Genomic DNA, 27,870 nt, shown 5'->3' on the forward strand with positions numbered 1-27,870 from the left:
CTCCTCGTGTGTTGTGAATGCATATTGGTAGGAGACAGACCAATTACTGCCTATTATTCTGCAGTCTCTGCAGATCTGAAGAATTTTCCAAACGTCATCCACTGATACTCTACAGGCCAGGACCATTATCTCTTATTGCAGATCATTACAGTCCACATGGACATTAAAAATTAGAATCTAAGATGCATATAAACAAATAGCTTTTGCAACTTATTTTCCTACAAAGTGGCATTTATGATCTTTTTCCTGTTACAGACACGGGTATTGCGCAAAATGCTACTGAAAACAGACAAATTAGAAAGAGTTTTGCATAAAAGTGATAATGTTGTAAGTGGTTACTGTGTAAAATGTAAGGCAAGGAAAGCTTATTTATGTAACACGTTTCATAGACGTAACACAAGTGAAAGATTTTACAGTGGAAGATTTTTATTCAGTCTGTAACCTGACAGTCTATTCTATTAACTTGCACTGACATCTAGTGAATATATTAGGGACTGCAACACAACGCATCTTGAACTTATCTGCATTATACTGTAGGCTATACTGCAGTAAATTGATTACAGAGAATAATTTTCATAACATACATTTTTATACCGATATATTATTTAAGGAGAGCATTTCATTGACAACTACAAGATTTAAATCCATTCTATTTTCAACTCAGTTTCAAAATTTTGTTGTCATGCTCTTACATAAAAAAAGAAATATTCAGAAACTGTAGATATGTTTTATGCAAATAAAACCATAATTCATTGTCTTCTTTCGTTAGTTTGTGCATGAAACGATTAGACAAGGGGACTTTTAGGCAGTACGGATTCTTTGCTTTTACTGTTCAGGAAACTACGGCAGTTTCTGGAAGTGGGTAGAATGACAGGTGCGTGGAAGCAGCCGTATTCTGGTGATTCTGGTTACCGAGACAGAACAGACTGGGCTCACAACTGCTGTGTGAGAGAACATCTGCTCAGCGGACATGTACACTGGCACGAAGCATCATGGCGAAGAGCCCAAAGTAGCGGTGATCAGCAGTAACCTTGCTAAATGTGCACCAAAAACCATTCATGTTATTTACCCAGTAGAATTAAAGACAGCAAACTATGGCGATCCTTGTCCTGGCAGTTGAGAGTTCTATATAATTATTATTATAATTCACTCATTAAGGATGTTGATGGAAAAATTCCTAATAGTTAACCTCACAAATTGGGTCATGATGTAGCAGTGTTAAGCAGATTTCCTATTATTTATGCACGCTTTAATAAATAAAAAGGTCAAATCATTGTAGACATTTTGAAATGTCTCCATTCTCAATCATACTTCAGAGATTATGTTATCTTGATTTAGTCAGTGCCCCCAAAATATTGAAGAATTATTTGCATTGCTCTGTGTGTTCAACCTGCCGTTCTGTGCCGCAGAAGGCTGTATGTATAGGAATATAATGGGCTGCGACACCTACTTATTGAAAGGTTTATTTATTAGTACGTTTTTGCGTCTGTGATGGGTTAAAAACAGTATTGCAGAATTGCCGTTATCGCATGAGCCTTTCAGTTCTAACGTATAAATGACGAAGTATATGGAGTCTTCCTCACAAACTGCGAGCATCCGTCACTTTGTGGAGCCTTTGTAACGCTGCTGGGGTGCGCATACGGGCTCTGCTGCTGCAGCCCGACATCTAGCGCAGCGCTTGCATCGGCATGAGACGCTTTTAGTAAAGTACTCACACCTGCCTCTTTAGTTTTAAATACAGAAAAGGGGGAAAGGTGTTAAACGCGTTTAATACGGCACCGAATTAGACCGACGACGCCGATTTGAGCGACAGCCACCTGCGTTTCATAAAAGGAGAGGTATTTATTTATACGTCGGTATTAAAGGATGTCGTTATAGGCGGAGACGGCGTCGTAGTTCCATCACCATCTTTCCTGCTTCGTTTCGATTCGCTCGACTACACGGAATCACGGCACGGCTGAGGGAGGATGATTTCCGCGGATTTCCGTTTAATTCTGAGGTAGAGACATTGGGACGCTTCACCCACGTCCTCATATACCTACGTTTCCAACGGAAGACCGTTGCGGGCCTCATATATTCGGTTCGGAAACTACTTTGCTGCCGACAGGCGTTGACGAGACTTCCATTAGGGAATAAATAAAGACTTGCGGAGTGGCACCTGCTGAAGCAATACAATACAATAGTTTTACAATAGACAATAGAAAGAGGTTTAATTGCGTTTGTTTGTTTCTTTTTTCCCTTAGTCTAATTACAGCCGATCGATAGACGCCAGGCCACTCTATCTCGTTAATTGCAAAGTAACGATGGGAGGAAAGGTGGACACAGACCGCATTTTACAATAAGGTGCTTAGTGTGGCGTGTCTGTGAACCGCGAACATTACTAGCCGTACGCTATTATAATAAGTATATCTTAAGAGAATAAAACAGGCTAAATCGAGACGCGAGACAGCCGGATCCCTACAAGTTGTTTCGTATAGAGCATGGCACCTGGATGTCCAGCAGCGATGCTCCCCGCCTCTGAAGCCGCCAAGGTCTACCAGACCAACTACATCAGAAACTCTCGCGCTATCGGCCTCCTGTGGGCCATTTTCACCATTTTGTTTGCCATCGTCAACGTCGTGTGCTTTATTCAACCTTACTGGATCGGGGACGGCATAGACACTCCGCAAGCGGGTTACTTTGGTCTTTTCCACTATTGCATCGGGAACGGACTGTCCCGGGATTTCCTCTGTCAAGGCAGCTTCGCCGAGTTCGAGTCCATCCCGTCGGGTGCGTTCAAGGCCGCGTCCTTCTTCGTGGGCACGTCCATGGTCCTCGTACTCTCCTCCATCGGCTGTTTCGCTCTCTTCTTCTTCTGTAGCACTCTAACCGTTTACAAAATTTGCGGCTGGATGCAACTAGGCTCAGGTAAGTTAGTCACCGCTGGCTTCTTAATTAACGGGCAGATTTCTGGGTACCTGCTCGTCTTCAGAGAGATGGTGTGCCGATGTCTTTAGTACAAAGCTGAGCTTTAATGTCTGAATTATAATAGTTGTGATGCTCACTCAAGCGTTAGTTTCTTTGAAGAGTGGACGGATGGGTACTATAGATACATTTAACCATTTGGATCTATGTGACATGCTAACGGCACGATTTGTTAACTGGTTTGCAGTCAATACTCTAATACTCGGTTTTCACTTCAGTGGCGTAGGAAAACAATATTCTCAAACCTGACAGAACACAGTGAAAGTGATTACAGCAACATTCCCGAATGTATGAGATTATGGTGTAGATTATTGGACATTTAAACATCAGACGCCAATCTTTCCGAATGAAACTTGCAGCACAGGCACTTTTCTAAAACAACTTACTGTGTGAATTTAACTGAAGGCCGTGATTTTGGAGGTTACGTGACTCCTGCTTAAAGCCTCATGTCACCTGACTTAAACAGTAAAATCTCTATCCGACAAGTGTAAGTTATAACAAACGCTGTTGGTGTCAAGTTGACATAACTGCACTGATTTTTGGTGACATTAGGATATGACACATTGTGGAGTGAAATGACATAGCATATTATGACAACTGACTAGCTCAGTCTATTTTGGTTTGACATGGTGACTGTTTTTTATTGAATAGAGTTCTGTATATTTCTTCTTTTCCTTAAACAAGTTTAATTTCTTGCTTTGAAAAAAAGCACTGGTAAAGTGAGTTACTGAGCTTTAGGTTGATTTAAGAGTTATTGAGACAGTTTTTGAATTTCTGCCTTATGTAAAGCTTTTTTAAAAGCCTAACAAATCACCTTTCTTGCAATACTGAAGATCTCTCCATTTGAGGAGGTAAGAGGTTTATATGGTATTCTAAGGAGGCATGACAAACTGACCCAAGTCTTTATTTCTTTATTTTTTTGTATCAGTTTGGTGATTGGGATGGTGCAGATGATGTAGGGTAGGAAAAGCATATGTATTGCACAATTTAATTTCAAATGCACATTTTCCATTTTGTGCTCATCATTATGAACCAAGACTCCACATTAATTTTTGTTTCTGATTCTGTTAAAAGTTATTACTGAAGATTTAAAATTCCAAGCACAGTCTGTTCTAGCTAGGTCTCGTCTTCATGGGGAATGCAAGAGTTACACCCAGCAATGTGCTTTTTGTCCTTTACAACTCCCTCTGCAGAGTTGAATTTAGCAAGTTCCAGGCCCTGGCCATGAACCCTAACTTGGGAGTGTTCCTTGTCTCTCTGCCTGTTCCCTTGAGTGGCTCCCTTTATCCTGTCCTCCCTCCACCTGTCTTTTTCACTTGTCTGTTCTTTCCCTGTGTTCTCCCTTTTGCTGTCTGCCTGCATCTCTATTCCTGTCTCACTGATGTCATTCTATAGTATATTTATCAGGATTTGTCAGAGATGAGTTAAGATGTCAAGACTAAACTTGATGATAGGTTTAGCTTAGCTAGTGTATTAGGGTGTTTGCTTTGTGAAACAAATAAATAAGCAATTATAGATCTGCTGTCCACATTTTACATTTACATTTTTAGTAGAGTACTGATGTAGAGCGTGCAGAGCACACTCAGGTATTCTTGGTAGCCAGGTTGATAGCTAATTTTATTCATGAGCAGAGCCTTTTAGCACTCTGTCCAATTCTCTCAAATCATGTTTGAGTGAATGGAACAAAATAAAAACAACCTAATCCAAAAGTAGAAGGAATATATTAACAATGTGTTTCTGATGTTGTAGTAGTACATTGTATTCATATTTCCACTATTGTTTGGTGCCATGCATTAGCTATGACCTTATGATGAAAACCAGCTAGCTAATGTCACACACACTGAGGACTTGCAAATGTGATTATGTCAGAGAATTTCCAGAGAGGAGAACTGCCACTCCACAATGTGTTCCAGGTTTGTCAGATGCTGGAGGGGCTACGAGACCAGGATGAATAGAGGTGACTGGAGCTAAATGGCTAAAAACTAAAAATAGTTTCCCCATCACCTGGCCAAGACCTTCCTATAATTTTGGAAAGTAGAATTACACTGAATAACAAAAAAATCTGTATATTTCCTTTTTCCCCCTCGTCAAGTGGGTTGTGGGCAGGAGGACAGTAGCATTTTTGATTCTGAATGCTAATTGGTCAGTGAGGAGACACTGGAGAAGAAACTAAACCACACAAAATAGAGCTTACAATATTAAGACTCAGTGGCAAAAATTACCAATTACTTTAGGTTACTTAGCAAGAAAGCCTAAGGACTAACAACTTAGTAACTAATATTAAGTTGTGTATGAAATGACAACAATGTTAGAACGACTGTTTATTTTGAGTCTAATCCTAACTCTAGCTAACTAATCTTACTTCCATACCTACCAATTCCCATATTTTATGTTTTTCCAGCATATCTTTCTTTATTCCTAGAGCAAATCTGATCAAAGCAAATCTGATTTTAACAGTGACCAGAAACAGGGGCAGAAACATTGCTAAAGTTTTCATCACATTGTTACTGCAGCACAAGAGATACTGCAGAGCTTCACTGCTGTTCAGTTTAGCAAGGTCCTCACTTGACAAGATGTTAAAAAACTCTGATGTCATAATGTATGTGTCATTTTACCCCACATGACGCATCCTATTGTCACCAGGATAATTATATTTATTTCAGCTTTTAAAACTATACCTAAGGTCAGTATAAAAGCAAAAAAAAAAAAGCAAACACCACAGATGGGCAGGAATCAAGATCAACACATGAGAATTGGTAAATGGTTTGTGTTTTACTAAATTACTTATGGTGCAGACACCAGAGCTCCACATAGCTTGTAAAAAGTTTAACATATGTGTTTAGTCATTTGTAGTGACCAGACACAAAAAATATACAACAGGTGTCCCAAAAAGCTAGAAATTGGTGAGTATGTTAAGATAATTAATACAAAGTAATAAATGTGATGCAAGGCGTAAGCAGGATGGCGAGGCAAAATATGCTTCAAACAGTGTCTTTATTAATATAGTAGTGCTTAAACAGTGTCTTTATTAATGTAGTAGCGCTTTACGCTTCAAACTGTGTTTTTATTAATGTAGTAGTGCTTCAAACAGTGTCTTTATTAATGTAGTAGCGCTTTACGCTTCAAACAGTGTCTTTATTAATGTAGTAGCGTTTTACGCTTCAAACTGTGTCTTTATTAATGTAGTAGCGCTTTACGCTTCAAACTGTCTTTATTAAAGTAGTGGCGCTTTACGCTTCAACCAGTGTCTTTATTAATGTAGTAGTGCTTCAAACAGTGTATTTATTAATGTAGCGCTTCAAACAGTGTCTTTATTAATGTAGTAGCGCTTTACGCTTCAAACAGTGTCTTTATTAAAGAAGTGGCGCTTTACGCTTCAACCAGTGTCTATTAATGTAGTAGCGCTTCAAACAGTGTCTTTATTAATGTAGTAGCGCTTTACGCTTCAAACAGTGTCTTTATTAATGTAGTAGCGCTTTATGCACTTAAAACACATAAACACTTAGAACACACACACACACAAGCAAGACTCTAACAAAGACGTTCAGGGATCAGAACGTAGATGGACATAACAAAACCCTAGTTTGACACATTACGATAACAAGACGGGTGCGACAAATAAACACACACACAACACCGCACCCACAGGAAATATATACATGGACATAACCAGACGCAAACTACACATACGCACACCAGAGGAGAGGGGTCAGGGACTGTACCGTGACAAAGCATAAGTTTTGCATTTTGTGGAATGTGTAATGTTACACATATATTGACCAACAAAACTTTTTCAGATATCGATACTTGGAGTAGTTCATGTAAATTCATGTACACCTAAAGATGATGTGTTTGTAAGGATTACAGCAATACAATTCAGCATCATCTTCTCAGGTGAGGCACAAGGATGTATTCCTGGCCAGACTGGAATAAATGCCACTTAGATGTAAAAATTTATTTTATTTCAAATTGCTTGTTTTTAATGTCATATTCACTTTAAGGCTTAACATTGACTTACCCATGGATCAAAATGTGTGAATCAAAGCATTTGTAGGTCTAGATGATAGATTCTATAGCCTTTCCGTTACACTTATTCACACTCTTTCTGTGCAACTAATTCATTCAAAAGGTGAACTGAGGCTACTTCACATAAGGCTAGCCCAGGGCTATGAGCGAACAGAAACACTTGAATGTAGGGAACGTGATTGGTGTGTGTGTGTGTGTGTGTGTGTGTGTGTGTGTGTGTGTGTGTGTGTGTGTGTGTGTGTGTGTGTGTGTGTGTGTGTGTGTGTGTGTGTGTGTGTGTGTGTGTGTGTGTGTGTGTGTGTGTAGGTGGGTGGGTGGGTGAAAGAGAATGGCTGACTGCACACAAAAACAGTTGTTTAAATTGCTATGTGAATTAAATAAAGAGAAGAAGGATATTACATACAGCAACAACATGCACTGTGTCACAACACACACACACATTACAAACACATGCACACAACACACATTTACTGTTTTATTCTGTCTGGACATTTTTAATCTGCCATTACATACTGTGTGGTAATCCATTACGTACACGCATTGTACAGTTGTACACAGACTAAACAATATAAGTGTCAGTCCATTTCTTCAGGCTTTTTTACTATTTCCAGTCTGTTTGGCTGTAAACCATATTTACCACTAGCCACTGTTACAGTTTTCTCTCTAGTGCTTAGTATGGGCATAAAGTAAAACCCACATTGCAGTCATGTGTCAAATATAGGGGGATTTTGCAGTCTTTCACACTGTATTTGTACCATCCACATTTACTAAGTTATAAAAAACTCATATAGTCTTATTACTCTTGTAACTGAATTGACATGATACAAGGTACTTGTACCTGTATATGTCAGTATTGAGTACTTCTGCCTCATGTTCTAAAGCTCATAAATATCTGTATCAACTGAAAAATATAAAGAGGACAAGCAGATGTCCTGTCAGTACATTATTATGGAAGAACGAATTAACTGAACATATAATGTCACTCTAGATGTGAGATTTATAGCTATTAATTTACTGTATTTGTTCACTGAATTAATAACAATGGAACATTGTTTCAGACTTTACACTAAAATATATTTTAAAATAATATAATAAAAGTTTCAGTAATAAAACTGGGATTGTAGCCTGGCATTGCTTGTTGTCAGACCAAACACATTTTACACTAATTACATAAAAAGGAAGGTTCAATCTGTATGGATAAAATTTGTTTTGATATAGATATAATTAATGTTATTATCATTGTGCTCAATGTAAAACATTAGTGCAATGGTGGAATTTTAAGTATAACCATAACTTTTTGTATTATGATTACTAGAATAAAACCTGTTAAGTGGAAAAGCAGACTTCAGTATCATGTTAATTTTGGTAACATAGTGGCACATTACTCTCAACAGTGGCAACAGATTAACTACAGACTGCAAAGTGATGTTTTAATTAAGGGGCTGGTGATTGTATAATTGCAATGATCTGGGAAGGAAACATGAATGAGTGTTAACAGACTTGAAGCATAATCAGTCATCACGTTTTAAGCAATGGTTGGACTGGAATTTCACTTCAGTTTTCCTTGGTGGGACAGGCAGATTTTATTTATGTTTGCTCAGATTACTGTGTTTTGATATATATTTTATATATAAAACAAAGTATTAAAATGAGAAGCATGAGGTGATATGAACATGATGCTAGCAGGCAAGTGTCAACAACATCTAGACTAGAGGATGAGTTAACAATTAAGCCATAGGTATTTCAGATTCAAGTATGATAAATGAGTAAAATCAGATATAAAACACTTGTAAAGAAGGTCATATGCCAACGACTACATTTGAGAATGGAAATGGGTCAAATAGTCAAATAGCCACAGAGAGTTTGGGAGTTCTCTGACTCATATAACAGTCTTCTGGAACATTACATCAAGATGACGAGGGCATCACAAACAGTCCTAGATAATCACATGAACGCCCCTTGAGCAATATTATTGGTCTGCTGTACTGATTTTGAATTTGAAGTTTTATTCTAAACATTCAGGGATCATTCTATACTACCCAAATAATGCAGAGTGGTTAGTGGTCTTTCAGCTTACAGTTCAGCATTAGGGGATATTTTAGAAAGTGACCATTGTGTCATACCTCTTAGTTGTAAACTTCACCTTGTGTTGTGTATACAGTGAATTATGAGTATTGTCATATTATTTATGCCTATTAAGTGGAAATAGCATCTCTTTTGGTGTGGATACTTGGCCACTATCCTCTCTCTCTCTCTCTCTCTCTCTCTCTCTCTCTCTCTCTCTCTCTCTCTCTCTCTCTCTCTCTCTCTCTATATATATATATATGTAAGGGCATAACTTCCTCTTCCTCCTCCTCACCGTAATCCACGGTGGGAGCGGAGCACACGGACGGAGGGTATTCCTCCTCCTCCTCCTCACCATCATCTACGGTGGGAGCGGAGCACATGGATGGGGGAGGGCTCTCCTCTTCCTCCTCGCCCTCAACGTAGTATTCTGTGGGGGCCGAGTACACGGACTGAGGGGAACTCTCCTCCTCTTCAGTCTCCTCCTCTGACTCCTCCTCCCCGAACTCGCTCTCGGGGGTCTTCTCCGTCGAGCAGAGCTCCAGTAAGCCTACCGCCAGAAGCGAGGAGTCGGTGTTGGGAGCGAGGTGTCTCCCTCTCCAAATTTGTTGCGCGTCTTGGTGCAACTGCTCCGCCAGTGACTCTGCTTCAGCCTGACGCAGCAGAATTGCAACCACAGGATCCTGCCGCATCTCATCGGTGGTCACTGGGGCTTTGCAATGCTGTGCAGGGGAAGAGCCATGGTGGTGCCTACTGGGTCTCCGGCCCTTCTTTGCCCAGGTGGCGTAGCCTGGCATTCTGTCTCTTGATAAGGCTCATCGTTCTGTGACGTCCGGCAGCACGAGGAAGGACGAGACAGAAATCTCTTTCTCCGTTTTTGCAGACGTTACTTTTAATACAAATAACAACGCAGACAGCGCACATACAACGTGTTCACAATAAACATGAACAACTCCAACAATGACGAGCACAAGACACTGTGCGAACGCACATTAAATAGGCAAACCACATAAACCCCACGTGATGACGAGACGAGCCACAGGTGAGACGGATTATCACAGGACATAACCGCACCCACGGAGATCCACAGACGCAGACGAGTAGACGCAGACGACGTAAACACACGCCCAAAAGGAGGGGTCGGGGACCTCAACATGACAGCACGCATATTTTGAATTAGCCATTTTAATCTAGATTAATTTCAAGATTTCAGTGAGATTAATCTAGATTAAAGAAATTAATATATGCCCACCCCTAATATATATATATATATATATATATATATATATATATATATATATATATATATATATATATATATATCCCATATATATATATATGTGTGTGTGTGTGTGTGTGTGTGTGTGTGTGTATATATATATATATATATATCAGTGGGGAACCGTCAGGGCCCTCTACGCCCTCTCAGAGGGCCTAAAATATTCTTAAAACATTATATATATAATTATCCAATTTTATTTTATCTACTTACAGTTTTACAATCGACATCTAAACAATTACAAAAATATAAGCAAATAAAATATTCAACCGTGTCTATTCAATCTGTGTTGGAAGGTGAGGGGTTAAGTGGAAGCGCCTGTGTCTCCCCCTATCAGGACTGTGATGCCCGCTGTTCGTTTACAGAGGGCCTGGCAGTTATAATTCAACGCAATACCAGTTTCAAATGACAGTAAAATTGACCAATCATATCTTCCCTCTTAGTGGGCGGGCTTAACTGTATGATAATTTCCGCCCGCTGTGGCGACGCTAGCTGTCGTTACCCTACCGCCGCTAGCTAGTTTCGATTCGGCCCTTTGACGTCCTCATTTACATATTCCGCTTGCGAGAACCACGGAGCTGTGAAACCTTATTTTGTTTGGAAACTTATTTTGCTTAACAAGTTATCTAGTACAAATGTTATTTGAACGCACTACATGCGTTTCTAAAGCTATACTGTCGGTTTTTTCTTTATTCTTTAGTGCAGTTTATTAGGAGAGGAAATAAACCTCTCCTAATAAGAGGGGGGGTGTAGCGGGCCCAGGTTTAATGGTCACGGTTCGCTACTGATATATATATATATATATATATATATATATATATATATATATATATATATATATATATATATATATATATATATATACATACTATGGTATAGTATATATACTATGTTTTGTTACTTTTGTATTACACATAAGAACATGAATAGAGTTTTTTGTTGCTATTTTACCATTTCCATGTGGTCAGATTGTACTCAATGTTACTTTACAACAACACAGGAAGAGGGGAAAACAACTCAACTACAGGAGGATGGTGATGATAATGTTGAGAATAAGGTACGATATAAGTTGTTTTAATGGATGAAAATGAATAACTCGATCAGAAAGATTGTGATAGCTCCACGTTTCATGGCCATGACACTGGAAGGTCTTCCCTTTGCAAAGACCAGTCTAAATTTAGGGATGGAGAGAAGACCAACATTAAAGGACCTAAGTGTATGAGGAGGGCAGTTTGGGTGTAAAATGTTCAGCTAAATAGGGAGTTGCAAGACTGCAGAGATGTATATGTGAGCTGGAGGAGAATGTGTGTTTTGGGACAGGGAGCAATTGTAACATGAATAATTGGAGTGATGTGGATAAAATTTCTAGTATGTAGAAATATTCTGGCAGCTGAATTTTGGACATATTTAAGTGGGTGGATGGTTTTGTTTGGGATGACAATGAAGAGAGAATTGCAATAATCAAGATGGGGCGTGATGAAAGCATGAATCAGAGTTTCAGCATCTTGCTTGGTGAGCATGGGCCTACATCTAGCAATATTATGGAGGTGGAAGAAGGCATTTTTAATCAGTCACTTCATGTGAGGTTCAAAGGAAAATGAGGAGTCAAACAGTACATCCAGGTTCTGTACTGTTTAAGATCTTGAATGCTTTTGAGCAGGGATAACAGGGTTGTCATAGCTATCATGCTAATTTATGTCTGTGGGTCATCAGCATAACAGTGTAGCCCATGGCTGGGAATAATTTGACAAAGGGTAACATATAGATAAGAGAGGGCCAAGGACTGAACCCTAGGGCACTCCTTGAGTAATAGTATCAATGTAATAATTATATTCACCAAGGGGACTAGTGTAATCTATTAGAAATATAAGAAGTAAACCAGCAAGTACAGTGTTAGCAATTCCAATGACTGAGAAATGGTGATAATTATGTTATGGTTAATTGTGTCAAATGTAGCACCTAAATTCAGAAGAATACTGCGGGTGCCTGAGTCAGTGGAGACAAAGAGATCGTTGAGGGCATGTGACACAGCTGTCTCAATGCTATGCATAGTATAAAAGCCAGAGTGGAAAGGTTGAAAGAGGTCCTGAATAATTACGAAAAACAGGTTGAGAGGCTACAGCCTTTTCTAACAATTTGGCTAGAAATAGGAGACTGATACTTAGGCTTATGATTATCAAGGAGTTCTGGATATAGAACAGTTTATTTAATAATGGGAGATATGACTGAGGTTCTGAGGTCTGTAGGAAAAGATCCTGAAGGATGGCTTGCATTTATAAGATGACAGATAGGAAGACATAACACTTGTTAAGGAAAGGAGTGGAGGTAGTATAAAACTGACTGGATTTAGCAAATAACTCATAAAGAAGCACTTACAAAAGTTCAAAAGTGCTTTGCCATCTACTTATAAAATTTATCCTAGTCAGTAGAGCAGGTTACAGTTCAAGATACAACTGAACTAGAAAACTGAAATACAGGAATCAATTATGATACACAGAAGTGCAAAATAAACATAACCTCTATATCAGACAACAATAAGTGCAATAATAAACAATTTCAGACAGTAAGTAGTTTAGTAGTAGTAGTAGTTTCACTTACTCAACATAGCTGCAGGATCAATGGTCATTTAAATATTGCACATATATGTAAGTCTTCAGTCCATGTTTGAAAACTCCAAGGGACTCAGTGGAAGTTCATTCCACCGTCTATGAGCCAGGATTTGAAGTATGGTGTTTCAAACCAAGTCTTACTTGAGGGTCGAAGTACTTGGGGTATGGATTGGGCTTTGACCATTGTCATCATGTAGGAAGGAGGCTGTTCCATTTTTGGCTTTGTAGGCAACCATCAGGTTTTTAAATCTGATGCGGGGAGCTAGTGGAAGCCAGTGAAGGAAGGGCAGCAGTGAAGTGACATGGATGTACTTCAGAAGACTGAAGACTAGCTATGCAGGTCTGAAGGCCCATAGAAGAAGAGTCTACTGAGTTGCAGTAGTTTGGCTTTGAGATGATGACATTGCACAGTCACCTTTTTGTGAGAAAAAGTGCCAAATCCTTCTTATGTTACAAAGGAGAAATTTGCAAGACAGTGTCAGGTTTGAAAAATTAGTTCAGAATGACAATTGGTTGTCCAAAGTTATGCCCAGGTTGCAAGCAGTTTCAGACTGTGATGCCAGGGAGTTCTCAAAAGAAACTGTAAGGTCACGTTGAGGATTGGCCATTCCCAGGATGTACAGAAGCTCAGTTTTGATGGGGTTGAGCTTCAGGTGGTGGGCTGTCATCCATGAAGCAATGTCAGTCAAGTAAGCTGAGATATGGCTAGAAACCTGAGTTTCAGAAGGTGAATTTTCAGAATTCATGGAGTGTCATCAGCATAGCAGTGGTAGGAGAAGCCATCGGAAGAAATATCACCAAGAGAGCAAATACACAGAGAGTAGGTGGCCTAGCACTGAGCCCTGAGGGACACTAGTGGAGAGTCTACATGGAAGGAATGTGGATCTTCTCCATGTTACCTGATAGGACCAGCCCTCCAGAAGAGAGGGGATGATTTTGAGGTTTACTGTGTCAATGTCTGCCAAGAGATCCAGAAGAGTCAAGACAGATGACAGTTTGGCAGAATGTTTTTTCTGTCACTGCTATGAGGGCTGTTTCTGTTGAATCTGCCTGTTAGTATCCAGATTGATTGGGATCATGGAGCTGGTTATGTGTGAGGAAAACATATAATTGATTGTAGACAGCTCATTCAAGAATATTTGAGATGAAAGAGAGGAGTGATACCAATCTTTATTTGCTTATATTGGAGCTGTCGCTGTAGCTACATGTCCAGATTATAAGGAGTTGTTGATGATGGCAAAGATGACTGGAAGCAGATCTCTCTAAGTTGCGTGGATTAGACAGGTAGGAATGTGATCCAGTGGTCATGCAGGTGGATTGCTGGATGCCAAGAGTTGAAGGATTTTGTCTGAGGAGTAAGGAGAAAACCATGGCACAGAGTTGGATGTAGGGGTATGAAGACTGGTGGGAAGAGAGGGAACAGAGGAAAAGGACTGGCAGATTGAGGCAACCTTCTCCTCAAAGAAGGTGATGAAATCCTAGGAGTAAGAGACGAGATAGGAGGATGGGGAGGATTAAGAAGAGAAAACAGTACTGAAGAGCTTGCGTGGATCACATGCTGATGATTCAAATTTGCCTCTTTAGTTTGATGACTACAGAGCATGACTTCTTTTTAGTGGAGAAATATGCTGTAATAGCATGAAATTCAAAAGAAGAGATTGAAAGACAACGGGGTGAAATGTAATTTCCGAGACACTTATTTTCGAGTGGAGATTCATCTGTGTTTTGGTGTTTCCATAGACATGCAGCAATATGAAGGCTAAGGAACATTATAAGCACATAAGGTTCTTAACACCAGTCAGACCATGGACAGAAACAAGCAATATTCAAGGTCTATCGTCCTCAACAAGGTTCACCCACTGAAATACATATACAGACATAACCAGACACAAACGACATGAACACGCCCAAAAGGAGGGGTCCAGAGTTGTTCCGTGACAATGAGACAGCAACTCTAAAACAGCAACTCTAATTAAATTAGAGTACAATACATTCGTTCTTCCTTCTCTGTCAATACTCCATGAGAGAGAAGGAAGAACTGGTCCACCAGACAATAGCATGTTCAGGCTCTTATATAAAAAATATATATATTAGATCTCAGGAGAACATGTCCAAAGATACATGAGAAAAATTCTATGATCTAGTGAAATCAAACTTTTTAGACATTTTTTGACAGTTTTTAGACTTTTTAGACAGTGCTAAATATAATATGTTGGTGCCAGAAACCTAAGACTACATTGCATCATTTCAAAATTGACGGACAGTGGTGCCTGTGTCCTGCTTTGGCAGGGCATCCCTTGAGCAGGTCCTGTACAACTCAGACAGATTGCAAATTGGTGGAGTAAAGTACAGAAAAAAGAGAAACCTGCTGTAATATGCAGGAGTGCTGGGACTAGGACAAAGACCAGAAACATACAAGAAAAGCTACACTGCAGTGCCCTCAGCCAAAGAACAATGGTTTGTCATGAGTTAGACTTCAATCCAACTGATCATCTGTGAAATAAAAGTGCCGGTAATTTGTTCACAGAAAGTTCCTATCCACCCTTATACAGCATAAAACGGTTTTGCCAAGAATAATGGCCAACATTTCCAGTGCTGGGATGTGCAACTCTGATAGCAATTTAAAGAGTTAAAGATGTCATTTCAAATGTGTTTTTTTGTTTGAAATTTGTATAGAAAAGCACTTTCATTTTTGATATCGTAGAGGTCTCTGTGTTGATGACTGTTAAATATGTCACGATTGCACGTGGAATTCTAAAAATCTAAATAGGTTCTTAAATCTCAAAGTACCCAAAATACTGTATCTTCCCGGCTCTGACTATGTGGGGCCCTAAGAATAGATTTCGTGGTGGTATTAGAAGCATGTATTCTTAGCCTCAGCATATGGCTGTCCAGTCTCATGGCGTATGTTCCATAAAAACTTCTTGCTGTGAACATGGAGCAAAAGGTGCTTGCGCTCTGTCTCTCTCTCTGTCTCTCTCTGTCTCTCTGTCTGTCTTTCTCTCTCTCTCTCTCTCTCTCTCTCTCTCTCTCTCTCTCTCTCTCTCTCTCTCTCTCTCTCTCTCTCTCTCTCTGTCTGTACAAGTGTATTGAGATGAGTGTGAGAATTGAGGGATGTGGTCAGATAGCCTGTGGAGATATGTAGAGAGACTAAAAAGAGAAACAGCACATTCAAGTCCAAGGCTTTAATTTGTTTAGACATCACTTTCTCCTTTAAAGTGTTGCTTCTACTTAAGATGAATTAAGCTACGTTATGTCACATGTGGCTTGCTGAAGTGTAGATTGACAATGTTGTGTTAAAGTACAGGTGCTGTTCTGTGTGTTATAAGGATTAGACTGCTTTGCTGCTTGGGGGGTTGTTCAGATCCATTCCAACAGAACAGAATGAAATAGAATAGAGTCAAATAGAATAGATAATCAAATCTTTGCAAGGACTTCAATTGACTGGGGAACCATGATGATCGGAGGGTCAAATTTGGTGTGCACAGCATGAATTGATAAGCCCTTCCTGTCAGGTATCAACGGTCCAGGCTGGTGGAGGTGGAGTAGTGGTGTGGGGAATGTTTTCTTGACACACCCTGGTTCCTCTGATACTTGTGTATGGATGTTTGGACAGTAGGGCTTTGTGGCTGACCAAGTTCATCACTTCATGGCAGCTGTTTACCCTCTGGCAGAAAGATTCAGCAAGACAATGCACCATGCAACAAGGGTTGTATAGTCATGGATTCGTTTTACGAGCATGAAAACAATTTTCCTTGCTTCCCTGGCCTTCACAGTCCCCAGGGGCCTCATGTACGAACGGTGCATACGCACAAAAACATTGTGTACGCTATGTTTCACGCAAACGGTCAGATGTACGAAATGTGATTTGAACGTGAGAAAGTGCGTAAACCTACGACACCTTCACCTCTGGCGTACGCATGTTTCTAATGTGTTTTCGTCAATTAGCGACACTTAGAGGTGATGCATTGAAATTACAACTATTAAGATATCCTTCACGCACACATTGTAGTAAGCCCTTACTGGGTAAAATAAAGTAAATTAATCAGAAAATTAAATAGTAAATTAATCAGACAATTTCACTGCGAGGAGTTGCGCATTGCCAGCAACAACGCTCGGCTTCCTGGCAACTGGCTCGTTTCAAAGCAAACTGGCAGACCGGTCGGGGATGTCCCAGTCATCTTTGAGCCGGGCCATGCCAGCTGTTTTGGATGGGATCATCTGCATGTCAGCTAGTTATATAAAGTTCCCATTAAGAAGCGGTTGACCAGGCAAACATTAAAGCGCAATTTGCAGCGATAATGCAACCCTAATATAATCGGAGCGATCGACTGCACACACATTTCTATGAAGGCACCATTTGTGGAGGAATTTGCTTATGTGAATAGAAAGCACTTTAATTCCATAAACATGCAAATAATCTGTGATGTAAAAACTTACTAATGTAGTGGCACGTTGGCCTGGATCAACCCAATGATTAGTTCATCCTTACAAACTGCATGGTTGGGATAAGATTACAAGCTAGCAGAGTGTGTGACGGGTGGCTACTTGGTAGGCAACAAAATGTAAGCATTTAAATAAAAGCATTTGACATTTCCAGCTTAGAATAATTCGTTTTAAACATGGATAATTGTTAAAGTACTTAGGAAACAGCAGCTACGTGCTCAAGACGTGGCTGATGACCCTTTGTAATCCACAGACTGACCGGGAGCGGAGATACAATTCTCTCCATTCTCACACCCAGTCAGTCGTGGAGAGGGCGATTGGGCAGCTGAAAAGCCGGTGGCGCTGGCATGTGGGGTCCTGCACAATGTTGCGCACAGGTATGCCGTGCCATTGTTAGAGGTGGTGGAGCAACCAGTGGACCCAGAGTCAGGACAAATTAATGCGCAGCGCAAATTTTAACCAACTCTTTTATTGAGTCGCTGATGCTAGTGAGCGCATCACTGATATTTTTAGGTGCATTATATTATTCTGCCAGTGTGCATTATTCTGACCCCACAACATTTAAAGCTTCACACACGCTATCCCACTCAGACCTTTTGCGCTTTGCCGTAATGCCACAACGTGCCAAACAAACATTTTTCCGCACCTCTACCTCATTCAGGAGCGTCTCTACTTTCACATTCGGTGAAGTTCCTCTTTTTTCCCCGTTTAGACATGGTTTGTGATAGATCAGAGAGCAAACTTCTCCGGTGCAGGGCAAATTTAAATGAATTTGCATATTTATAGGGGGGCGTGTCAACGTGTGCGGCGTACGCACAGTTTGATACATTTTCTGGATTTGTACATACGCCAATTTTTAGTAAGTAATCCACGCAAGTCATTGTACATGAGGCTAGGGCTGAACGATTTTGGAAAATAATGTAATTGCAATTTTTTATCTATAAATTGCGATTGCGATTTAAAATCGCAATATTTTCCCACTGTTTTCAGGAAACTCTGTTTCAGCATTTTTTATACAGCTCAGATTCAGGGTTGGCAACTTTTCAAGATCGCTTGGAGTGAGACTTGAACCTGGAGTGGGTGGCGAACGTAATTTGTTATGGGGGGGGGTAAAATGGACTAAATTTAAGTATTATTATTATATCGTGATCGATCGATCGCCTGTGGTTGGCGCCAGAGCGAACTAGTAACTTTTTAGTCTAAGACGCTCAATGCGTGAGAGTTGGCAACCCTGCAGGTATAGCAATATGGCTAAAATATGTGCGTGAGGGCATTTGGTAGCGCATATCCAGTGTGTTTAACAAAGCCATGAAGCCGGGCTGGTTAGCACTGTCGCCTCACAGCAAGGCGGTCTGGGTTCAATTCTTGGTCTGGGCTGCTCTGTGTGGAGTTTGCATGTTCTCCCTGTGCCTGCGTGGGTTTCCTCCGGGTACTCCGGTTTCCTCCCACAGTCCAAAGACATGCGTGTTAGGTTGATTGATCACTCTAAATTGCCCGTAGGTGTGCGTGCGTGTGTGTTGGCCATGTGGTGGACTGGCGACCTGCCCATGGTGTACCCTGCCTTCGCCCGGAGATGCTGGGATTGGCTCCAGCCCCCCCGTGACCCCGACTAGCGGGATTAAGCGGTTCAGATAATGGATGGATGGATGGATGGATGGATGAAGCCGGGCTTGTTCACTACATGAACAGACATCATGTCTTTCACTATGAACTCCGTTACTGCCCGAGTTATTTCAGCGTGCCGCTTCGAATTAAATCCATAAGGAGTTACACTTTCAAACGGTTAGGTCAGTGAACCCTGTCTGCTGGACCGCGGTCAAGCTATGCGCGCTTTTGCGATTCATCCGTGCTTTAAATCTTATTGCGCCTATATGCGTGATTTTACGGTATTTCGCTGCTCACCGCATACTAAAGCTGTATAAGCGCGGAGAAACACTTTTGCGTATTTGAAGATGCAGCACTGGTCGTTGGCATTTTAGCCTTACAAATATCATACGAGGCTTTGTGGTGTTTTTTTTTAATGCTGAAGAAGGTTTGTAGTGTTTCCTCGCGTCGTAGCGACAGTAGCAAGGCACGTTTTACACAGTACCTGACGTTGAGCAGCATCTTTTTAAAAGCCAAAGTAATTTCACACAACTGATGTGCTGCCCCTCTTTGGTATTAGACTTTCAGTTGTGTCAGCTTCTGTCGAGCCTGAAGCCATTGTGCAACAAGTTAAAGTGCGCTGTGTTAACTTCACTTCTCCATCTCCCTGCCTCCTGCTCGGGTTTGCTCCGTTCGTCCTCGGCTCGGCTCGCTCCCAAGTCACGTGACCAGTTTAAATCGCAGCCTTTGCGATTAGAGAATCGCGTTTTAAAATATCGCGAGATTATCGCAAATGCAATTAATCGTTCAGCCCTACATGAGGCCCCAGATCTTAATCTTATGGAGCACCTCTGGGAGCATTTCTTACATCAACTGCAGGAAGAAATCCTGTCCTCATGAGCCAAGATTCCTGCACAATGATTTAAGTACCTAGTGGAATCTATGCCATGGTGAATTTCAGCGACTCTAAAGGCCAAAGAAGGTCCAACACACTACTAGATGGTTATGTCTACTAAAGTGGCCGTTTTTCCAGTTTACCCTCACATCAGTATTATGTTTAAAATACCATTTATAGTGTTCATAATCTCAAATTATGTTAAATAAACATACATTTTAGCTGCTGTAATTTGCACTATACTACATAATTAATATGTGAGAAGTTGTCATGATTGTGTTTCTTCCTTTCCCCCACCCCACTCCTCTGTTTCACACTCCAAGTATATGACCAAGAACTGACGAATTGCACATTTATAATCGTGCTAGCCTTATCTGTCAATGTGGACATTCAAAAACATTTTACACCTCTACCAATGAGCAAGACAGAGAGTGAAAATAAAGGTAGAAGTAGCCGGAAAATGTTGAAAACGTTTTACAGAACAAGATAAAAAGTGAAGGGGAGAGTAGGAACATAGATATATATTACTCAAAAAAAAACATTGAAGGAATGTGAAGTAGAATAATCTTTATAAAATGCATTGCATGTTTTACACTACAAGCTAGACATTTTTTGGACTGTTGATCGAAGAACCCTAAAATGGAAAGATAATCTACATGCCTGGAGGCAGAACTGATAAGGGAGAGTGTTTTTGAGAAGTGGAAAAAAGATTAGTGTGCTTCATTGTTAATGTAAATTATTTTGGGGGCCATTCCGTCACTGAGTTCTATTTTCACTTTCTATCTTAAAATGTCTCCTCAGGTAGTGGCAGAGAAGCGAAAACTCAGGACTCAAGAAATTAGAGTATATGTTTCAAGATAAATGTTTTTACTGAATTACATATTCATAAAGAAAGGCAGCATTGTGGTTAGGGATGGGGCCGATCCGATCCAGTATCGGTATCGGGTTCCGATATCAACGTAATTCACGTATCGGAAATTTCCGATCCACCCTGTTAAGATTTCCGATCCACACAAGCTAGCAGTCGAACGTTCAGCATACGGGCTCTAGTTGGGTAGTTAGTGCGAACAGTCATTTCGTCTCAAGATGTCTGCTGTGTGGAAGTACTATTTACTTGATTCACCACAAAGCGATACAGCAAAGTGTAATGTTTGCAAAGCTGTTGTACCCAGAGGTGGACGCTCCGTTGCAACATACAATACTACGAACCTAATAAAACATCTGCAGAAGCACCACCCTAAAGAGCACGATGAGTTCTTAGCCACGAAGGGGCTGAAAGCACAGACTAGCCGTCAGGAGTCACTTCTGCAGTCATTCGAAAGACAAGGTAAACTCTCACCAGACAATGTGAAAGCGAAAGAGATCACTGAGAAGGTACTGAACTTCATCGTACTCGATGACCAACCATTATCAGTTGTCGAAAATGAAGGCTTTCGCAGCCTGATCGAATACTTGCAGCCAAGATATAGTTTACCATCGAGGAGATATTTGTCAGAGACTGCGCTACCTGAACTTTACAACCAAGTGTCAACCAAGTTAGCCGACAAGTTAAAGGGAGTCCCAAATCTGAGTTTTACCACAGACATTTGGACGTCAGATGTCTGCCCGATGTCACTGATCAGTCTTACAGCGCACTGGATTGACCGCGACACATACGGGCTCTGTTGTGCCGTGCTCCAAGTTAAAAAGTGCAGAGGCTCCCACAACCGTGCAACAATCGCAGCATCCATTACAGAAATGCTAAATCACTGGGGGATATCACTAGCAAAGGTGCATGTCATTATACGGGACAACGCGAGTAACATGAAGGCTGCGATGCAAGACATGTCAGTTTCTAACCTCGGCTGTTTTGCTCATTCGCTGCAGCTCGTTGTGAACGAGGGGCTAATATCACAGCGCAGCGTTAGCGATGCCTTAGCAAACAGCAGAAAGATCGTAGCACACTTCAAGCATTCACAACTTGCACAGTCTCGTTTGGAAGACCTGCAGCGTGAAATGCAAGGTGCGGGAACAACGACGAGCCCTTCTCGCCTGGTTCAAGATGTGCAAACTAGATGGAATAGTTCCTTCTATATGATCAAGAGCATCCTGAAAGAGAAACGAGCCCTCTGTGCCTATGCTGCCGACCACAACTTACCAGCAACACTGTCAGCCAACGACTGGGCTTTGCTTGAAAAAACAGCGGCTGTGCTGGAGCCCTTCGAGGAGTTAACCAGGAAAATCAGCTCGGCGACCTCCAGTGCAGCCGAAGTAATTCCAGCCGTCACAATTTTACAACGCCTGCTCACAGAGAACACCAGTACCGACAGCGGCATCAAAACAATGAAAAGCACGCTCCTCCAAGCTGTCAACCGGCGTTTCAGCGACATCGAAAGTCAGCCACTCTATGCTGTTGCCACTTTAGTGGACGCTCGATACAAGGACAGGTGGGTTATTTTTGTAACAATTTAATCAAAATTAAATCCTGCTGAATCAAGGGTTAACCTATTCCTAATTATAACGTGAATATTTCTTAATGACATTAACTTTATGTAAACTAAAAATAATTGGATAAGGGGGATGTGTGTGTGTGTGTGTGTGTGTGTGTGTGTGTGTGTGCCTGTCAGCTGTATAAATTGTACTCAATGTTTCTTCTTGTGTGTGTGTCTGTCAGATTCTTTACAAGTGGAGAAGCTGCCAGGAGGGGGAAGGCTCTCCTGATTCAAGAGCTGGAGAAGGTGGAGCAAACACTCACTGATGAAGCTGGGACAACGGTGGCTGAGCCAGCTAAGAAGATTGCTTGCATGGAAGCTGGACCAAGCACTGGTGTTCCTCCAGGCTCAACGAAAAGCAGCTTCAGCAGTCTATATGACAAAATTTTGGAGGAGCATGATGAACCTGCAGGAGGTACCCAGGCTGTGGTCACACAAATGCAGATGTTCTTAAAGGAACCAACTATAGGTGAGGCAGACAGCCCTTTTCAGTACTGGGCAAACCACCATGCTCGGTTTCCCCTCCTTGCTGCAGTTGCCACAAAGTTCCTGAGTGCCCCAGCAACCAGTGTGGAAAGCGAAAGACTTTTCAGCACAGCATCCAATATCGTGGATGAAAAGAGAAATCGTCTGACAGCAGAGCGGGCAGAAATGCTAATCTTCCTCAAAAAGAACCTGCTAATGTTTAAGTGAAAGTAGTTGGTCACTGTTATGTTATCTCAGATAGTGCTGCTGCACTTCATTTGTTTGTTTTGTTAAGATAATGTTTTACCCATTATAGGTTGCTGAGGTGAATAAATATTGAAGGCCAACTTGAAATCCTGCTTGCGTGTAGTTTGTTAACAGTAATGATGATGATAATGTATGTCCTCATAAATGTAAGGGCTATTTTTTTAGGTTTAGTGCAACTTCTACTTAAGTGCTTCCTGTGCCAGTATACTTTGGTCCATCATCAAGTGGCTGGTATAATTTGAAAGAACAAGACTGTTACCAGAGGTATCGGAATAGTATCGGTATCGGCAGATATCCAAATTTAGTTATCGGAATCGGATCGGAAATGAAAATATGTGTATCGGTGCATCCCTAATTGTGGTGTGGTGGTTAGTACTGTCACCTCACAGCAAGGCGGTCTGGGTTTGATTCTCGGTCTGGGCTGCTCTGTGTGGAGTTTGCATGTTCTCCCTGTGCCTGCGTGGGTTTTCTCTGGGTACTCTGGTTTCCTCCCACAGTCCAAAGACATGCATGGTAGGTTAATTGATAACTCTAAATTGTCTGTGTGTGTGGTGGACTGGTGACCTGCATGAATATTCATAATGCTATCTTATATTTCTCTTCAAATGAAAGGAAATTATATCAGAAAGTTACACCAAATAATCTATTACTACCAGAGTGTATGTTTAGAAGAACTGTGATTCTTTTACATTTTAACAGGTCAACTTGACCATCTTTTGTTGTCCCACCTGTCCAAAAGTATCACCGGTTGGCTGGCTGGCTGGCTGACTGATTGACAAATTGACTGATTGATGTGTATTAGTTCTTCATATCTATCCCTTGGCTATATGTGGCTGTGTTTGGTGTTTGAGGTTATTGTGAGTAATTCTCACAGGTGCCTTGAAGACAAGTAGCTTGAAAGCAAATCGATTTTGAGAAAGTTTAGTGTTGCCTCAGAACAAAGACCAAAATGGAGGTGATGGACAACCACTGCGTTGATACACCTCGGTTTCTGCTAATGTCTCCTGCCTTTTCTATTCTCCTGTCTTTCTTTCTTTGGCCTCATTTACTTTGTTCCTTCTCTCATTTGTGATTCAGGTGTATGTCTGGTGCTGGGATGCATGATCTACCCTGATGGCTGGGACTCAGATGAAGTGAAGCGCCTGTGTGGGGAGGAGACTGGTAAATACACCCTAGGGGCCTGCTCTGTGCGCTGGGCCTACATCCTGGCCATCATGGGCATCCTGGATGCATTCATCCTCTCGTTCCTGGCTTTTGTGCTGGGCAACAGGCAGGATGGCTTAATGGCTGAGAAGCTTCTGGCTGAGAGCAAGGGTAAGACTCCTACCAACATGTTACAGAATTCAACTGTATATATTCATTTACATTTTATGGCATTTGGCAGATGCCCTTATTCAGAGCGATTTATATTTTTATCTCATTTTTATACAAGTGAGCAATTGAGGGCTAAGGGCCTTGCTCAGGGGCACCTCAGTCATGGCCTCAGGTCTGGGAATCAAACCCACAACCCTCCGGTCACAAGACCAGTTCACTAACCACCAGGCCATGACTACCACATATTCCACATACACCAAATTCTAAAAATAAATCGATACATTCATACACTCAAGCTTCAGCCTTGGCCTTCATCACTGAGGTCTAAATAAAGTGTTTCCTTCTGTACTCTGTGTCTCTGGTGTATACATTAAACCTCAGAGAGCTAAGGGGCAGACGATGTGCATTATGTCAGAATAACCCTCATGACAGTACTACTGTACATGCTTCTCTTTCCTACAATATATTCGTACATTTTACATATATTGCAATTAAGTGTCCAAGTGTGGGACAAGCGCCTACAAATCACACACTGATCATCAGAATGTGAAAAACGAATGATGTTAGTGGATGAACACAGCATGACATATTATGTGATGTGTAACTTGTACCATCATGAAAACAGAATGGAGTGAAAAGAAAACAACTGGTGATCTGTGGTCAGTTATCAGCAGGGCTGATCACAGATCAGTCCCAAAATCAAGACAGGTGCAGAATACTGTCTCAGAACACACTACTCATCAGACGTCATCTCACATTGGCTTAGAATGGGTTGTTGTCTCAAAATAGATTAACACTGTTGGTTCATTGAATTCTTAAAAAAAGGTATTGCCCTTTAACAGTGAGATTAATGTGTATCTGCACTATAACTGGAATCAGATAGGATCAGCAAAGCTGTTAGACGTAACAGGAGAGAGAGAATGGAATGAGAACAGAGTGAATACACCTGCAAGCTCGCTCTAATTATAGCTTGTGGCTATTCACTGAAGCATTAAACTGCTAAAGGCTGCTTATTTATATAGTTGTCACGTTGCTGGAGAATAAATAAGACACACATAGCAGGGGGTGTGGGTTAGTAAACACAGAATAAAGATATCTCTTGGTACTAGTGATAATATAACTGAAAACAGTTAAAGAAGTTAAAAGAGATTCTTCACAAAGCAAGCTGAACAACCAGAATTAGTCCTTTAGCATAAAATGAAGTGATAAAAATGAAGGAAAATTATTAAAAATGCAAATGACTGAAAAATGAATAGGCAAATCATTCTAAGCAATAATCAGTAATTTGCAGATGTTATTATGATGTATTATAAGAATAATGTATATATTCAGACCATTATTATATTACATTGTAACATTTAGCCTCCATGAGTTAGTCTATTAGCCCTCACTTAAGCATGTCAATTTATTTCTCAAAAATAAATGAGTTTGCGGTCAGTTGCCATCGATACATATTTGATAACAACAATAAACACTGTTTAATATTTGACAATTTTGCCTCAAGTGTGATAATGCCAAAGTCAGTAGCTGGAAGGACTGGATGCATGGTGTGAATTAGCCAGATTAAGTGTGTGATAGGATATTAACATTAGATGTAGCTTAGCCTAAGTTTACAAGTAGACTGAATGAGCTGGTTAGGTTAGCTAGAAGCATATTTAAGCAAAGGCTCTGAGCTGTGAACGTAGTTTTTCCTGCACTTTGACCCCGCCGTCCCTCACACCTCCATTAAATATCTTTTCTTCACATGCTTTTTCTGCCCTTCTTTGTGCTGTTTGGATGTTTTCTCCACATTGCTCACATTGCTAAGCCTTAATGGGGGCTTTGTTTTTAACTGTCTCAGAGTTTTCCTGGGTGGCAGTGGCATTCCCATAATGGCACTAAGGATGCAGTGTGCCCGGTGCACACATTTGTTTCAGAATATCATTTTGGATCTCCTTATGTTTATATAGCACCTTTGTCACATGAAAGGAAAGACAGTACAATCCAAGTTTCAATATGCCCTGGTCATTTTATCATCTTTCTTTCTTTCACAGAGGGTGGAAATGCCTAAGAATGTAAAAGGTAAGCAGTCAAATAATTTATTCACACTGATGTAATACAATGAGTTATTGTGCTATTTTATGCTACCTGTTTTACAGTGATATATTCAATATAAGATTAAAAGTAGGCATAACCATAACTAGCAAATATGTCTTGTCTTTCTTTCCTCTGTAGGATAGTCTGACGGACTGTACATTGCTTCTCAAGCCATCTTAGCCAACTCTGATGGAGAGAGAAGATTGAATGCCTGCAGACTTATGAGCTGTTTTTCATCACCTCAACCATATGACCATTGCACCTAGAAGACAATGTATCTATCAGTCCATTACAGACCCTTGTTCATCAGTTCCATTAGAACAGGATGTAAGTTATGACGCAGACCAGTGTGCACACATGCATACACTACAGCTGTGATCACATTCTGAAGTATAAAAACCCACTCCGTGTCTGTGTGCAGGCCATCTACTACACTGGACACTTCTCGCAGTTACTTGATTACCACCTACTTAGATCACCATGTGAACACTGTGACATCAAAAAGTTACTTCATAAGATTAACCATAAAACAACTTTAAAGCCAATGCACACTTTTTCAGTGTTGTTTTTCTTTATGTTTCATCTTTTGTTGTGTAGAACTTAAGTAGCAATCCTCTAGATTCAAGCTTCTGACAATCCCGATTTAATAAATGATTATCATATTTATCCAATTAGCATTTTAAATGTATTAAAGTGACCCATCTCAGCCAATACTAGCAAGTACTCGCAGGTTTGTGATTTGTGCCCATTACACTTCTGTTGAAGACTATGTAAGTACACTATCGTCATTTTGCACATATAAAAGAGAAGAATTGATTCCTATTAAAAATATACATAGTATATGTCATTGCAATCCTATTTCACTGTGAAAAGGAGAATATGTTTTATTGGGGGTAGTTGCTCTCAGATCATCCTTACCTTGCTTATAGCAAGGTTTATATTTATTTTGGTAAGTGTGGTGATATTTATGGTGATTACAGAGTCATAAAAAGGTGCAAGTTATGGCATTTCAGGAAGACTATTTTGTGCCGCACACATCATTACATACATGATCAAAGAAAGCTTTTTAGATGTAAATATAAGCCATCCAGTCCAAGGGAAAAGTCATGAATGTAGAGTGTCAGCTTTGTGATTGTAGGTACTAGCATAGACTAACTGAACAAATGAGTCTTTCCTTTTATGTAAGGAGGATTAACAGACAAACTGAAAATCATTTTATCTGTTATTGTTGGGCAAGCCCTGATACACCACTGTACATAAATCATAGATATGCTCAACAGTATTATTCTTATTAGAGGAGAGAAAAGGTCATGCAGCTCAATAAAGGTTTTCACTCTGTATTCTCATTCAAACTGGCCTCCATCGTCTTGTGTGTGTGTGTGAGTTTGTGTGACTGGGTATCTACAATGA

The 27,870-nt window shown here is 40.6% G+C and overlaps 1 protein-coding gene across 1 annotated transcript; it reads left to right on the forward strand.

Annotated features, from left to right (window-relative positions):
• The first annotated feature begins 1,529 nt into the window (after nt 1–1,529).
• LOC143486107 (LHFPL tetraspan subfamily member 3 protein-like) lies at nt 1,530–27,806 on the forward strand. The gene is made up of 4 exons (XM_076985957.1): nt 1,530–2,907; nt 24,148–24,384; nt 26,418–26,445; nt 26,599–27,806. Exons 1-3 carry the CDS (start codon nt 2,481–2,483, stop codon nt 26,432–26,434), a joined length of 681 nt encoding a protein of 226 aa, XP_076842072.1. The 5' UTR covers nt 1,530–2,480; the 3' UTR covers nt 26,435–26,445; nt 26,599–27,806.
• The last annotated feature ends 64 nt before the right edge of the window (nt 27,807–27,870 follow it).

The sequence above is a fragment of the Brachyhypopomus gauderio genome, chromosome 2 (assembly GCF_052324685.1).
Source record: "Brachyhypopomus gauderio isolate BG-103 chromosome 2, BGAUD_0.2, whole genome shotgun sequence".
Lineage (NCBI taxonomy): Eukaryota > Metazoa > Chordata > Actinopteri > Gymnotiformes > Hypopomidae > Brachyhypopomus > Brachyhypopomus gauderio.